This window comes from Trichechus manatus, unplaced genomic scaffold (genome assembly GCF_000243295.1).
Source record: "Trichechus manatus latirostris isolate Lorelei unplaced genomic scaffold, TriManLat1.0 scaffold00017, whole genome shotgun sequence".
Lineage (NCBI taxonomy): Eukaryota > Metazoa > Chordata > Mammalia > Sirenia > Trichechidae > Trichechus > Trichechus manatus.
The window spans coordinates 21,443,139-21,458,503 of NW_004443953.1; the positions used below are offsets into that span (position 1 = coordinate 21,443,139).

Below are 15,365 nucleotides of genomic sequence, written 5' to 3' on the forward strand. Positions count from 1 at the left end.
ACTTTTCTATAAGTTCTAAGTGTATCTTGTGAATTTTCACAAAGTGAACACAGAATATAATCAGCACCCAGGTCAAGAAAACAGAACATTATTAGCATACCTCTAGCTTGCCTCAGGTCCCTATGACTAATACTGGAAGCTGTTTGAGGCACAACAGATGGACATCCGTTAGTTGTGTCTGTTTTTTGAACTTTATTCGAAAGAAATGGTACTGTCTATCTTTTATATCTCTTGTATCTCTGTCTTAATTTCTATTAATAATAAATCTTGATGCCTGGTAGTTTAAATCTCCCAGCTTTGTTTTTAGTTCTTCAAAGTTGTTTTGACCATCCTTGGCCTTTTTTTTTCCATTTCCATAGAAATTCTAGAATCATCCTGTCAAATACACACACACACACACACACACACACACACACACACTTCTGGTATTTTAATTGGTGTTGCATTGAATCTATAAATTGATTTGGTAGAATTGTCATTTCTACAAAGTTGAGTCTTCTGCTCAATGAATGTGGTATTTATTTAGATCTTTAGATCTAAATTCTCTTTTAGATCTTCATTTATTTAGCTCTTCTTAAATTTCTTTCAGTAATATATTACAGTTTTACATGTAAAAATCTTAACATATTTCATCAGATTTGTGCCTAAGTATTTTTTACTTTAAAAAAGTTTTTTAAATTTTATTGTAGCTTTTGTTACTTTTGATGCTATTATAAATGATATTTTAAAAAGTTAATTTTCTAATTGCTATATATAGAATTAAGCTGGAGTTTTACACATTGAATTTGTAATGGGGAACATTCTTGTCTTGTTTCTAATCTTAACGGGAAAGCTTTCAATACTTCAGTACTAATATGTTTGCTGAATACTATTTTACTACTTTTTGTCAGAAATTTGGAAGTTTCCTTCTGTTGCTAGTTTGCTAAGAGTTTTTTTTTTTTTTTTTAAATCATGAATGGGTATTGAATTTTGTTAAGTGATTTTCTGGCATCTAGTGAAATGATCATATGACTTTTCTCCTTTATTCTGTAAATGTGGTGAATTACAATTGATTTTTTAAATGTTAAACTATCCTTGAAATCCTGGAATAAACTCAATTTAGCCATGATGTATTGTCATTTCTATGTATGCTATATTTGATGTGCTAGTACCTCTATTAAGATTTTTGCATCTCGGTTTATGAGATAATTTGGCTTATAATTTTCATGTTTTTATAATGTGCTTATCAGGTTTTGATATATAAGTTTTGATAGCTTCATAGAACAAGTTGGAGACTATTCGTTTTCTAATTTCTGGAAATGTTTTTCTAAGAGTGCTGCTATTTCTTTTTTACATGTTTGGAAGAATTAACTGGTGAAGTCATCTGAGGCTTGAGATTTCGTTGTGGGCAGGGTTTAATTACTTATTAAACTTATTGCACAGATGTGTATGTGTGTATGTATACAGGACTATTCAGATTATCTATTACTTTTTGCATTGGTTTTGATAAATTGTGTTTTTTGTACAAAAATTATTATTGAATGTATGCTTGTGGCACAGTACTTAAACTGGGGTTATCTTTGAGCAAATCTAAACATGTCGTGATGTATTATCTTATTATCTGAACAGAAAGATCAACCTTCCCAATAATTCTTCGTTTCGGTTTGTGCTTTGTTTACTTCCAAAGCATCAGGAAACCTATGCTTCTTGACAGACACCAAGATAGTTTCTTCACTTCTCATTATACTCTCCTCTTTCTGTCCAATGGACTTGTAAATATACACTCTCCTATGGCACACTTTGTGGAAACCCTGGTGGCATACTGGTTAAGAGTTTGGCTGCTAACCAAAAGGTCAGCAGTTTGAATCTACCAGGTGCTCCTTGGAAACCCTATGGCAGTTCTGCCCTGTCCTATGGGGTCACTATGAGTCGTAATTGACTGGACGGCAATGGGTTTGGTTTTTTGGTTTTTATGGTGCAGTTCCTCTTGAGTGTTTAGCAGAGGTGTAACTAAGGTATGACAGGTAGGGTGCATGCTGTGCCCTGGGTGCTGCTTGACGAGGGGCACTAATGAGCAGTTTCTATTGGCCATCGCAGTTTCTACCGCCAGCTGCAAAAGATCATTCGGCAATTTAAAACTAATTGCCACAGGTGCTATTTTCTGTAGATAGGCCACTGGGTGCTTGGGTCATTGTTCAGTTGTTTTTTTTCCCATAAATATGTATACATATGGTTGGTGTCTAGTTGACGCTGTCACCACGTACAGTGTAACCAGGTACAATTACTTATTTCTTATTTACTATGGATAGTGGGGAACATTTCTCAGAATGCAAGGGGGGATTTAAACATAATTTGTAGTTAGTTGCATTGCAGCCTCTCTCCCTCTCTTTTCAGTTTCAATGTTTGAATACTGTGATGCTACGATCTTTCAGCCTTTCTTTCTGGGTCTTCTGACTGCAGAAGGCACTGACTAATATACTGAGAAAGAACATATTTGACTCTATATTTGGCATTCTTGAAAAAATAGGAGTAGGAAAATCTATTTTGGACTAGATGTTTATACGAAGAAATGTTTCATAAAAAAAACATGTCCGGTTTGGAACTTACTGCCTTGCATAAACACTTCTCATTTTACAAAAGGATTTACTAGCAATTTCTTTTAAATAGAAGATTTCTGAGTTTATTGTGGATTTTTAACTATTTGATATAAATCACGAAGACAAGGAAAGCTGGGAAACGAAGATTACTGATCATTGAAAATCACTTGGAAATGAAAAATAGGTAGTCTGATATTATAATGTAATTCGGTAGATGAATACAGATCAATTTGAAAACCTGAATTTATATCACAAACACGTGTTATCTAAACGTGTAGTATAGGAAGCAGTCCTATAAATTTCTGAGCCACACAGTCGTTTTGCAAGTAAATGTATCAAGGGATTTAACCAAACAAGGTTATGAGATAGGTGACCAGGTTTGCAAAGTATTCAAAGAGGCTGATGCATAGAGATTTATCTGGACATAAACTGTGAAACTTTGAAGAGATGTCATTCCCAGAATAGAAAAGATGCCTTCATGAGGTTTAATAACTCAATAATGACAGGGCTGAGAAAATATATTGCAAATTATCAAAGCGAATAAAATATTTAAGCCATTCCATCATGAAATGCACATATTATGGTCTTCACAACACAAGGAACAAAAGCAATACATGGATAAGGGGACGTTTATTTAAATATATTTTGCTATTACTATTCTAATTATTTACAGTTAAAATTCTAATTCTTTTTCTAAAGACTACCTTTAGGATTAGACTTATATAATAAACTAATTAGAGTTACATAATAAATTAATTAGATTAAAGAAATTTAATAGCTTTGTGATTGCCTTTTATAATCCAGAAACGTAAAGTGATAATTGCTTTCCAGTGATTAAATAGTTAAGTATTCTACATATGAAAAGCAAAGTACATTTATTTTTCATGTGTAGTGGCTCTTGTAAAAAATGCAAGTTCAGACATGACATTAATTGCTTTAATACGATTCTGTGACGTTTTCACTTTCAACCTGGGCCTTTGTTTTCAGGTGGTAGTTAGAAGTTAGCTAGATAATAAATTTCCATTCTCATTAGCCAATGCTCAAATATCCTTAGGAATTGAATTTAAAACCTCAGAGATTAGTAAAGTTTAGTGAAATTCTTAATCAACTCAATTGTTTTTAAGAGTAATTCACAAGATTTAAAATTGACTAAAATAATTCTGCTTTTTTTTTGTTCCCTTCCCTCTCCCACTCTCTCAGATGTGCTTGCTTTAGCAAATGCAAACACTAGCCTTTGGAAATGCTTCTTTCCATATGATCATTAAGCTTATTCTAAATACTGTAAACTATATAGAAATAAACTACAAGAAAATGCAAATAACCAGACAGTTCTATGGTACCCTATCATTCTAACTGACGTTCATAGTGATGGCATATCTCTTTAAGGTGAAAATTTGAAAGACATTCCCAATTATCTAAGAAAGACTAAATTATGTGCAATGTAGTTCCCAAAGGTCATGGCCTTGAAACTCTACTCTGCAGACATGAACTCATAAGTCTGAATTGACTTATTGACAACAACCACCACCACTATCAACAGTTTTAGTGTTAAGTATATTTTATAGCATTATCTCCTTGAAAATTAGTATTCATGGTAAATTTTTACTAATCAGCCTATTTGATTAGCAAAAATATCCACCATCTGTTGAATTATATGTTTCCATATGTTTATATGCTTTGATGTTTTATTACATGGAAGTTTTTTTGAACCACAATTTATTTAAAAATATCGAATATTTGCTTTTTTTAATGTCTTGACTCTGAACAGAAACTAACACCAAACCAAAGCAAACCCACTGCCATCAAGTTGATTCTGATTCCTAGTGACCCTACAGGACAGAGTAGAACTGCCCTAAAGGGTTTCCAAGGCTGTAAGTCTTTACAGAAGCAAACTGCCACATCTTTCTCCCATGGAACAGCTGGTGGGTTCCAAACACTGACCTTTCGGTTAGCAGCTGAGTGCTTAACCCCTGCACCACCAGGGCTCCTTGAACAGAAACTACTAATGTGGTTTGTAATATTCAGTTGTAATACCATTTATTCTTTATTCCTAGAATTTTGAAATCTCTATATGTAGAAATACTGTGTGGAAGGCCACGGGTGTGGGTGCGCGCGTGCACGTGCATGCGTGTGCATTAGTAGCTATATGCTACTAAGAAGATAGGAAAGCAAAGATATTTACTAGAATCTGCCTTTGCTTGCAGTTCTCTGGCTTGACTGAGGAGGTTTTCGCTTTCATCTTTATGGTAAATGATTTGAGTATCAATTCCGCTCACAGCCTATAAAGGAATTGGGTGGAAAGAGTAAGAAATACAACACAAGAAAGCTTTTCATGGTTTTAGGATTTAAATGACCCAGTTTATCTGCTAAACATCAAGCAAAATTCATACAGCTTCATTTTCATAGCTCAAAACTAAGGTCATATGTGAACATGAGAAAATAATGTCCTTGACATTTTCAAGATAAATGTTTTTTGAGGAAAGTTCTGTGAACCTGGACCAGTGCCTTGGCTCCACCCAATGTGCTTGTTACATAGAAGCCACTCATTAAACAATTTTTTAGTTAAAAAATCTGAATGTAGGCATAAAGCATCAGCAGGAACTAGTCTTAAATTTATTTTCTTTATGGAATTTGGTTAAAGAAAACTGTCAAAAAACTGGCTCTTGCTGATTGGACTATGGCACATCTTGAAGAGCTTGCACAACTGAAATTTTCATGGCATAAGTAAAGTCGTCTTTCTTTAGCTCCCCCACCCTTTCTGCCGTTTGTATTTTACTTTTTAAGCTCAAGAGAGGACACTAGAAAATACAAAAGTTAAAAGCTAGGAAAGACAACATATTTATGAACTTTAAAAGAGGGGAATACTCACGTCATATATTCGGTCAGTGATGTTCAGAGCCAATCCTGCCGTTTCATTGGCTTCACCAACATAATTGGCAATATTTTCATAGACATTTGCTGCATCCAAAGCCTTCTGTACCAGCCCATTGGTATCTGAACTGTGCAAGTTCCTGTTGATGAACACGTTTTTCATTTTTTCTCCTTCTTACCTCCCTGGGAAATGAAGCTGTTTCTAAGGCTTGATTTTAATACTTCAGGGATCACAGGTACTTCCTGTTATTCAAAGACTCCTGGCTTGGCAAGGCTTTTCTGAGCTGTGTTTCCTAGGGACACATCTTCTTGGAACTCCTTTGCCTCTGCTGCCCTGAAGACTTCACCCCATTCTGGCTTTACGGCCAGCTGCCTGCCTGTCAGTAGCCACAGCAATGATGGAAAAGCAGAATTCTGCACCAATTCAAGCATGAGTTTGTTTATGTGCTGATGGTCAGGCAGAGGAAGGAACCCATAATCATCCTCACCTACTACTCACCAAAATCAGCACTGTTACTCCTTTTTCATAAAAGAAACCAAGGCTCTGAGAGAAGGTACATAACCTTAGCCTGGTGTTAAGGGTGTGTATTAGTTGGTTTCACTCTATTCAATTTTATTTTCCTCTCTTCTTCACTTCCTGTAATAGATCATATCTTTCCCTAAGAAGAGAAACAACATGTACTGAGCATCTTTTATGTGCACATCCTGGGCTAGCACCTTTTCACATGTTTCTTTAATTGTTACCATACCCATGATGTAGACACTGTTCCTCCCTCTTCACAGAAGAAACGGAGGCTCTGAGAGAGGGTGTATGGCTTGCCCAGAGAACACACTATTAAGGTTTATCTCACTCCTGAAACTCAGCTGTGTTCCTTAAGTGTATACCCCACTCCATTCCTACCTCCTCCTAGCCTTTAGACACCATATTCTCTATCTTTTCCCCTATCTAGTCAGTGTATGGTTCAGCTAACATTTAGTGATGCGCTAAGTACCCATCATGCACCGGGCAGTCCAACTAAAGGGGCTAATAATGGTATGTGCCTCATAGGACTGATATGAGGGAACACTGGGATAAAATATGTGAAGTGCTTGGTAGCGTACTTGCATCCATTTAGCGTAAAGTTTTATTATTTTAATACCTAAACAATTTCCTTGGAAGTGAGGCTGGTGAGACTTCATCTTATGTACTTTGAACACGTTAGTAGGAAGGACCACTCCCTGGAGAAGGACATCATGCTTAATAGGGTAGAGGGTCAATGAAAAGGAGGAAGACCCTCAATGAGATGGATTGACATAGTGGCTGCAACATTGGGCTCAAACATAGCAATGATTGTGAGGATGGTTACTGATAAATACTTCTTCTTCCTCTATAAACTTCACCCCACCTTCCACAGCTTATTTTAAATCCTTTGTCTGAAGTTTATTCAGTCTTAAATCCACCAGTTCCTTATTTATTTATTTTTTTTAGTTACAAATACTGATGACTAGTATCACTTTATTCATCAGTAAACTCCGTAAGATTCTCTGTAACCCGATTATAATATTGCAGAACGCATACTAGCTCATCTCTTCAAACCGCCCTGACCTATTGATCTCTGTCAATTGTTTCTCAGCTGCCTTGATCAGTTCCCGTTCCCCTGTGCTCTCTTAGGCTCATAGTGACTTCCTCTGCATTTCCTTGGCTACTTCCCTGTCTTTCATCCAAGGCTATCATCATTCTATCTTCTCTGTAGCAGGGCCAATTTATCCATTAGGCACAGTAGGCACAGTGTCTAGAGCCTGTAATATTTGTAGGGACCCACAAAAATGTTTTTGTCTTAATTTTTTCAAAGCAGAAGAAAAAGAATAGTATAATAATAATCATTATGTTAGTCTTTGGCACCCTGGTGACTCAGTGGTTAAGAGCTAGGCTGCTAACCAAAAGAACTGCCCTATGGGGCAGTTCCAGTTTGTCCTATAGGGTCACTATGAGCAGAATTGACTTGATGGCAATGGGTTTGGTTTTGGGTTTGGATGTTAATCTTTATACCAACACTGTCGTAAAATACAATTTTTAATATTATTTTATGGAGAAAGAGGTCCACAAAGGCTAAAGTGCCTAGGGCCCACAAAAATTTTAGTATAGCTCTGTTCAGAGAGGTAATTTTAATCCAAATACTTGCTACCCTGTTTCTCCCCCGATCCCTTGTTCTTAGAAATGACTCAGAAAGTAAAACCTGAGGAAGGTAGATACAATTTTTAAAAAAGAGGGGAAAAAGGAATAAGATATGACAAATGTTTATTAATGTAATTTTTAGCTTTGCTGGCTAGACTGGTAAAAATATACACCAAAGAGCTTGAAGCCAAGCCTTTATTACTTTGCTTTGATTACAAGGCACAGAACATGCACTAAATCAATATTAATAATAAAATGTGCTTTTGGAATAGAAGTCTTGATGAATTATATCTACCTGTGTTTGAGGCGTAACATGCAAATCACTGTGTATACCAGATAGATGTTGAAGAATATTCTCAATTTGAAGGGAAGACGTCCACAAATTTGGATGTCCCCTGAATATATTTAATCAGAAGTAACTTTAACACAAAAGGGACTTCAGGGTTATTGATACGTCTGATCATGTTTCATGTAAAGAATGTAGTAACTTCCTTAGAACCAAGCTAGAACCGTTACAGAGTGACATTTAGAGAAGGTATGTTCGGGGATCCCAATCAATGGGACATAGTTACTAATATGACAAAAGAACGGTGAAGAAAGTCATAGGATGGATCACAAAAACAATATTTTACCAATCCAGTATGTTTTCCAAAACCATATTTTATCAAAGCCTCATTTTACTGCTTTGATAAAAAGCACACTTTCTGGGAGATGACATTGAATTGGATCTAACACTATCTCACACACCAGATTTTGTGAAATCTATTACTCTTGCTCCTTCTTTCTCTTTCCCTTAATTCTCAGGAGATCTGGAAGGATATTTGAAAATTTTGGCCATCAGGGGGGAAAAAAAGGTGATTTAAGTTTCGAACAGAAGTTAATATTGATTCTGAATTTTTGCATGACCTTTACTGGTCCTCGTTTCCAACTGCCAGATTGTACTCATTCTCTATAATGATCTAATTATTTACATATTATTTCAGGGTCATGAATTCAATTCCAATCTTTCAGTACATTTCAATTAACATTAATTGAGTTTCCATGGGGTGCGTGACTCTCTCCTAGATGCCGTGAGGAAAACTGTCAATTGATTTTCTCTTAACAGGTGTTGAAATCAAATAGTTCCTGTTGGGTACTGTGGAGTGGCTGGAGTATTTACTAGAAGACAGTTGTATTGCCAACTCCCAACTAGCTTTACTTCAGGAACTTGAGGGTGGAAAGTTAATGCTGTCTATAAAATGAGTAGGTGATGACGGCAGAATTACGCCTTGTAAAGAGATCTGATTTACTTGATAATATTTTATGCAGCAGTTATGTACCTAACCAAAATTCCTTACACCACCCTATTAATAGTTTTGAGAGCAGACTCCCTCAACCCTACTCAACACACACACACACACAGTCACAGGTTTCTAATCTGACAGAGTTTTTAAAAAACTGAAAAACCTTCTCCCCCAAATAATTGCAATAAACTATGACTCTCAAAGGGACCAACCAACCAACCAGCCAATCCCACCCTAAAACCAACTTGCTAACACTATATTCCAATAACTTTGGCATGGAGAATTAAATGAAAATATTTTATTCAGCCCATGTAGACACGTGCATTTCTGAAACCAGTATATTACCTGTTCATTTCATCAGCCTCTTTGTGAAGGTTCTGTGCATGGTCAATAGCTTCCTGGACCAAATCATGACTGATGTTACTCAGGTTGGATAGTTTTCCTTGTAGTTCATTTTTGGCTCCATCTATTTCTGCATAAATCCCTGATGCATTCTTAAAAAAAAAAAAAAAAACCAGTAAATTTAATTTAGAAGGACTTAAGATATTTTCCCCAGGGAACACCAAAAGGTAATTTCTATTCTTCCTTATTATGAAGTTTAATAAATTTCAGGTCAAGTGTATATGAGTTTAAAATACTATCAGCAAATATTTATCTACTTCTCCTGCATCTTCAACCCCTTCTTTTCTACTGTATTGCTTCACTAGCATTCAGGCATGCCCAACTGTCTTTCATCTGAAAACAAACTAAACTAAACCCCTCCATTACCCACACATCTCCCTAATGTTACAACCGTACTTTTCTATTCTGATCATATCAAAATGTCTCAAAACAAGTTGTTTATGCATGCTGTCTCTATTTTCTTACTTTCTATTTACACTTTGACCAATCTGGTTTTACCCCACTACCCCATCAAAACAGAATCCAATAGGCATCATCCAGTTCTCATTTTATCTGACCTCTCAGCTACACTGCATGTGGTTGACTACTCCCTCCCTGGGACCCAACTCATGACACTACCTCTTTTTGTTTTCAATCCAACCATAGTCCTCCTATGATCTCTCCCAAAGATCACACGACTGTGCAGATGGCTGCTGCAGCAAACATGACCTATGACCTAGGCTGGTCCCTCAATGGTGGAAAGAGATTTGCTCTCCCAGTCACCAAATAGTGATTCTAAGCCTGCCACTATTCCCAAGCTAATATTTCCTCCCTTCACTCCTACCCGATTCTAAACAGATCACTTTGTTTTCTTTTTATTTAGGAAATATAAACCAACTGTTAGTAGGGAACATTTCTTCCATACCCCTGATGTTTCCCCTGTATGAAGAAAGCTCAGTTCATGTAAGGGCAAAAGCTGTTTTTCTTTTTAATTTTTAAAAGATAGGAGATACTAGACATGTTTGTATGTTGACATTAATGCTTTGGTAAAGAGGAAGAATAGGATGATTCAGAAGACACAGGGCCTAATTTCAAGAGAGAAACCCATAAACCCTTGTTTCAAGGAGAGGAACAAAGGGATTCAGAGAAAAGAGGAGGCATTGGACATTGGTAGGAGAAGAGACACTTCATTAATTATAACAGGATGGAGGTAGAGGTGTGGACACAGATGAAAGTGAGTTGGTAGATTTGGGGAGGAAACATGAGGGGAGTTCTCTTCTGTTTTTTTCTAATTTTTTCAATGAAGTATGAAGCAAGATCACCAGCCAGGACTAACAGAAGCGGGGGTAAGTTTCCCATCAGTCACATTTGGTTGCTCTGGTACAGCCACGGAGAAGGGATACTTGGGTTTAATCAGGTTTAGGGTTCTCAGGTGAGTACAACAGAGGATCCATTGTGTATGGGAGTTAAGGGTATTTGCAAGGAACAAGCATATTGATGATCTTAGCTGCCTATGGAGGGAAGAGAGGATATGAGAGGGTTGGGTAAATGAGGTGGTGGAGGTCTTAACATGGTAAGAGAATTGTTGGAGTGAGGATTCTAGGGTAAGTGAGGTAAGAGATAGTGTTCAGAGAGGAAGGTGCTTAAAACAGGGATCGGGAGGAAGTTCTATTACTGACGTCAAAATCTCATTGTGGCCACAGGAGAGACAATGGAGGTAAACTGGAAGAAAAACTTGTTGAGAAGGAGAAGTTCAAGGAACTGGAGATCAGAAAGATGGTGGGCTTATGCATCTGGATTTTGATGTCATCAAGAATAGTGATGAGAGATAGAATGGAGAGGAAGACAGAGCTTGGTGACGAAATAGTTAAAGACTGAGACAGTAATCAGATAGATGGCCTTAAAATTACATTCTTCCAAAGGTAATAAAAACGAGCTAAGTGATTTCATGATGGTTTGGTTCACTGCATTTTATTGGAAAATTTCTACTTCTCCAAAATGTGAGTTTACTGATTTTGAATGCCAGCTTCATTAAACCCACAACTTATGAATAAAGAGTCAATAGGATGGATCTAGATCAGTGTTTTCAGTAGAATTTTTTGTGATGATATCTTTGCTGTCCATATAGTAGCCACTAACCACGTGTGGTTATTGGGCACTTTGAAAGTGAATAATCAAATGGGGGAATTAAAAATTTAATTTTAAGTACTTTAAATTTTAGGTAGTCATATGTAGCTAGTGGCTACCATACAATGCAAGAAACTGAAAAATTCAATCACCTGATATTATTTTTACAATGCTGGCTAACTTGATTGATTTGAATTGAATTTTTTGATTATTTTTCTGTGACACTGAGCTATTGTTCTAACCTGCTATAAACACAAACCTGAACAAACCACATGGGTTCTTACCTTTATTATATCATCAAGTTCTGAAAGAGTCAGGCGAGGGGTTCTCAGAGAGTCACCAGATGCCCTCAGAGATGTGTTCACCACTTCCATTTGTTCCCTCACTCTCTCGTGTTGTTTCTGTAGGAAGGAAGAGCAAGAGAGAGAGAAAGACAGTGTTCTTTAGAGAAAGTATCAGACACAATGATACAGCTTTCAACTTGCTGTCTTGGACTCAGACAAATCTGGGTTCACATCCCAGGTCCACGACTACCTTGCTGTGATACTTTGGAGAGATCCATCGCTTTAACGCTCAGCTTTCTCATTTATAATATGGAAATAATAAAAGCAAGCACCTTCGGAGGTTAAAAGCATTTAGTTATGATTATTATATTTAACATCATCGTCTCAAAGAAAGAGTTAGCACTTCAGAGAGGATGTTTGACTCTTTTCTCCATAAATGTGAAGTGGGACTCTGGATATAGGATTGAATACAGGCTCTGCAGATTATATATATATACATATAATTATAATATATAATACATATATAACTATATATAACCATATGTACATATACATGACAATATGTACATATGGTTATATATAGTTATATATGTATTACATATTATATAAAATTATATTATTAATTATATAATATTATATCATATGTAATTATATACCACCACCAGATTCCAACTCATGGAGGCCCCAAGTGTGTCAGAGTAGAACTGTGCTCCACAGAGTTTTCAATGGCTGATTTTTCGGATTTAGATTGTAGACCTTTCTTCCAAGGCATCTGTGGGTTGAGTAGAACCTCCAACCCTTGGGTTAGCAGCTGAGTGTGTTAATCATTTTCATCACCCAAGGAGTCCTTATATAATTATTCATATATTTATATATTTCATATGTCTGTATAGATTATATTTATATATAATTTTATCATTAATTCAAAAAGCATTTATCAAGTGCTAACTTTGAATCAGGCACAAATTGTCTATTTTAAAAACAACAAAGCATATACAAAATAATCTTAATGTTCTTTAAAAAAAATTTAAAATAACACTATTTTTGTTGTTGTCGTGTGCCATCGAGTCGATTCTGACATATAGCAACCTTATAGGACAGAGTAGAACTGCCCCATAGCATTTTCTAGGCTGAAATCTTTATGGGAACAGATTGCCAGGTTTTTTCTTCCACAGAGCAGTGGGTGGGTTTGAACTGCTGACCTTTTAGTTAGCAGCTGAGCCCTTAACCATTACACCACTAGGGATCCTTGACCTTATTATAAAAACAGAAAATTATGATCTTGCTTCATACTGCTCTGAGCTCTTTATGTTAGATGATTAGACTTTTTGAACAGAGAAATCCCCCGGTGCTAATATATTTTTGCCCAAGTGGTAATATATTCTTTGATGAATGCTTTAATTTCTACCTTCACATTTGGGTTCTAGAGGAAAGGATGTTGTGATTCTAAGGAAATGTAGTAGGACTGCAAATGAGTTCAGAGTTTGAAAGTAAAAAAGAATGAAATTTTAGGGAGAAAAGTAAAAGGCTCATTTTACAATTTGAGTAAAAAATGAATTGACGTTCCATTGGAAACGGTAATTTAAATTAGAGTTGAAATATATAGTATAATCTATGATATCATAGAAATAATTATAGAAGCTTAGAGCTGAAAGGAAATATTTTAAAATTTTCTTAGTTCATCCTAATGCCTTTTCTTAACCCCTGGCGTCTTTTCTGATTTCGGGTAAAGGAAGAATGGAACCCATCTTCTCCAAATACGTTGCTATACGGGAAGCCATAGGTCTAGGGACAGCAAATAATTGAATTTTGACCTCCTTAATGAAAAAACAACAACAACAACAAAAATCAATTTTCCCTCTCTATCCATCAAGCCTATCCGGAGTTAAATTGTCTTATGTCCACAAAAGAAAGTGACTTATGTAACGCTACAAAAAAGCAGCAATGTAAAGTATGTGTGTTAAAGTATGTAAAGGAAGGGAATTGAAAAAAAAGGTTGGTATTAGTTAGCTCTAACAGCAGTTCTCCTTTCATAGGGTTTGAGATACGATCCCTTCTGTAAGCTCTTGTGTCAGGTTGCTTTAAGGGAATGATTCCTAAATACCCTGAAGTCAAACTTCAGAGTGGTTTGCTAGCAGCACTGTGTGGTAAGCTTATTTGCAGCAGTTGGAAAATGATATACTTCAAGTTAAAGGGTTTCCTCCACTTATCATATATAGCATTAAACAGAGGAGAATAAAGTTAGCTTTGAAACAACAATAATATTCCTAGAGAAAGATGGTCAACTGGAACAAAAGAAGGTTTTGAAAACCAATAATTACTAAAATGACATAAATAGCACTATTGAGCATACTTCAATATCCACTTCACATATGCTAAAAAAAAAAAAAGTTTTATGATCCTTAAAAAAAATTATTGAAACAATCCTGGGAGGGCAGAGTTTTAGTTTACAAAAATCCCTAAACAATACTTTCTAAAAATTATTTTATCTACTTTTAAAATACAGAATTCTATATTCATCTGATGAAGATTTTCATTATTCTGTTACCCTATGGGGTTGGGAGGTAGATGACGATATAAATAACGTAATTATTAGTTGGATGGTTACTGTTTGCAGTCATCAAAGTGATTTATCTATGGGATTATTCTTGGTTTTGTATAAAGACTGAAATTTTGGTGTTATTCTAAACCATGCTGTAGTGTGAAATTAAAACACTCAAGTTTGTTTTCTAAAACAGTTCCAATAAAGTCAGAGCCATTCAAACCAATTCGTCATAGGAAAGACTACTATACAAATGTAAGGTTCAGTTTTAAATTATATTGGAAGAAATTAAAGTTTCATGACTTTGAATATACAGAAGTACACAAAGAATACTAATAGCATTGCTTGGTAATTTAGAGATCCCAGTTAATTTGAAAAGAAAATTTATAATCAATAATAACCAGTACACATAAACTACTTCTGTATTACCTGAAGAGTGCTTCACGCATTTATCCATACATCCATTCAGCAACAAATGTAACTAATGCAAGACATTGTGTTAGGTGTTAAAAAGATATAATTTGTGCAAAGTAGAAGTCCTGCCTTCCGGATGTTTGCAATCTAATGGGGGGAGATTAAATGCATACCACACACACACACACACACACACACACACACACACACACACACACACACACACGCACGCACGTACACGCACAGTACACCACACCACATTCAGCAATTAATGCTGAATGGGAAGTAGCAGAATATATGCTCAGTGTGATGAAGCTTGGTGATCATTCCAGGGGTACAGCTACCAAGGGCTGCATTAGTGTAGAGGAAGAAGTGGTCCTTTCTGATGGGCAATGTTCTTAACTTGGGGTTAAGATGGTCTACCTGAACTTGTCTGCCGAACTTGAGTGTATGAACAAGTGCACAATCTTTTTTTCCTGGCCAGGATATACGTGTGTATGTATGTCTATTTCACTGAATTCTCAAAAGATATAAGATTGCAAAAAAAAAAAATTTAAGAACCACTGGGCTTAAGCTCCCGGGTGGCACAAACATTTAAGCACTGGGCTATTCACCGAAAGATTAGCCATTTGAATCCACTCAGAGGCACCTCACCCAGAGGCCTGGTGATCTACTTCCAAAAGGTCACAGACATTGAAAACCCTATAGAGCACAGTTCTACTCTGACACACA

The 15,365-nt window shown here is 36.0% G+C and overlaps 1 protein-coding gene across 1 annotated transcript in view; it reads right to left on the bottom strand.

Moving 5' to 3' along the window:
• The window catches only part of LAMA4 (laminin subunit alpha 4), a 150,250-nt gene that overhangs the window by 48,806 nt on the left and 86,079 nt on the right, over positions 1-15,365 (bottom strand). Inside the window, exons 12-15 of the mRNA XM_012554407.2 lie at positions 11,678-11,794; positions 9,231-9,379; positions 5,446-5,587; positions 4,759-4,855 (exon numbers count right to left, since the gene is read on the bottom strand). Coding sequence (XP_012409861.1) covers positions 4,759-4,855; positions 5,446-5,587; positions 9,231-9,379; positions 11,678-11,794 — 505 coding nt within the window. The remainder of the gene's footprint in view (positions 1-4,758; positions 4,856-5,445; positions 5,588-9,230; positions 9,380-11,677; positions 11,795-15,365) is intronic.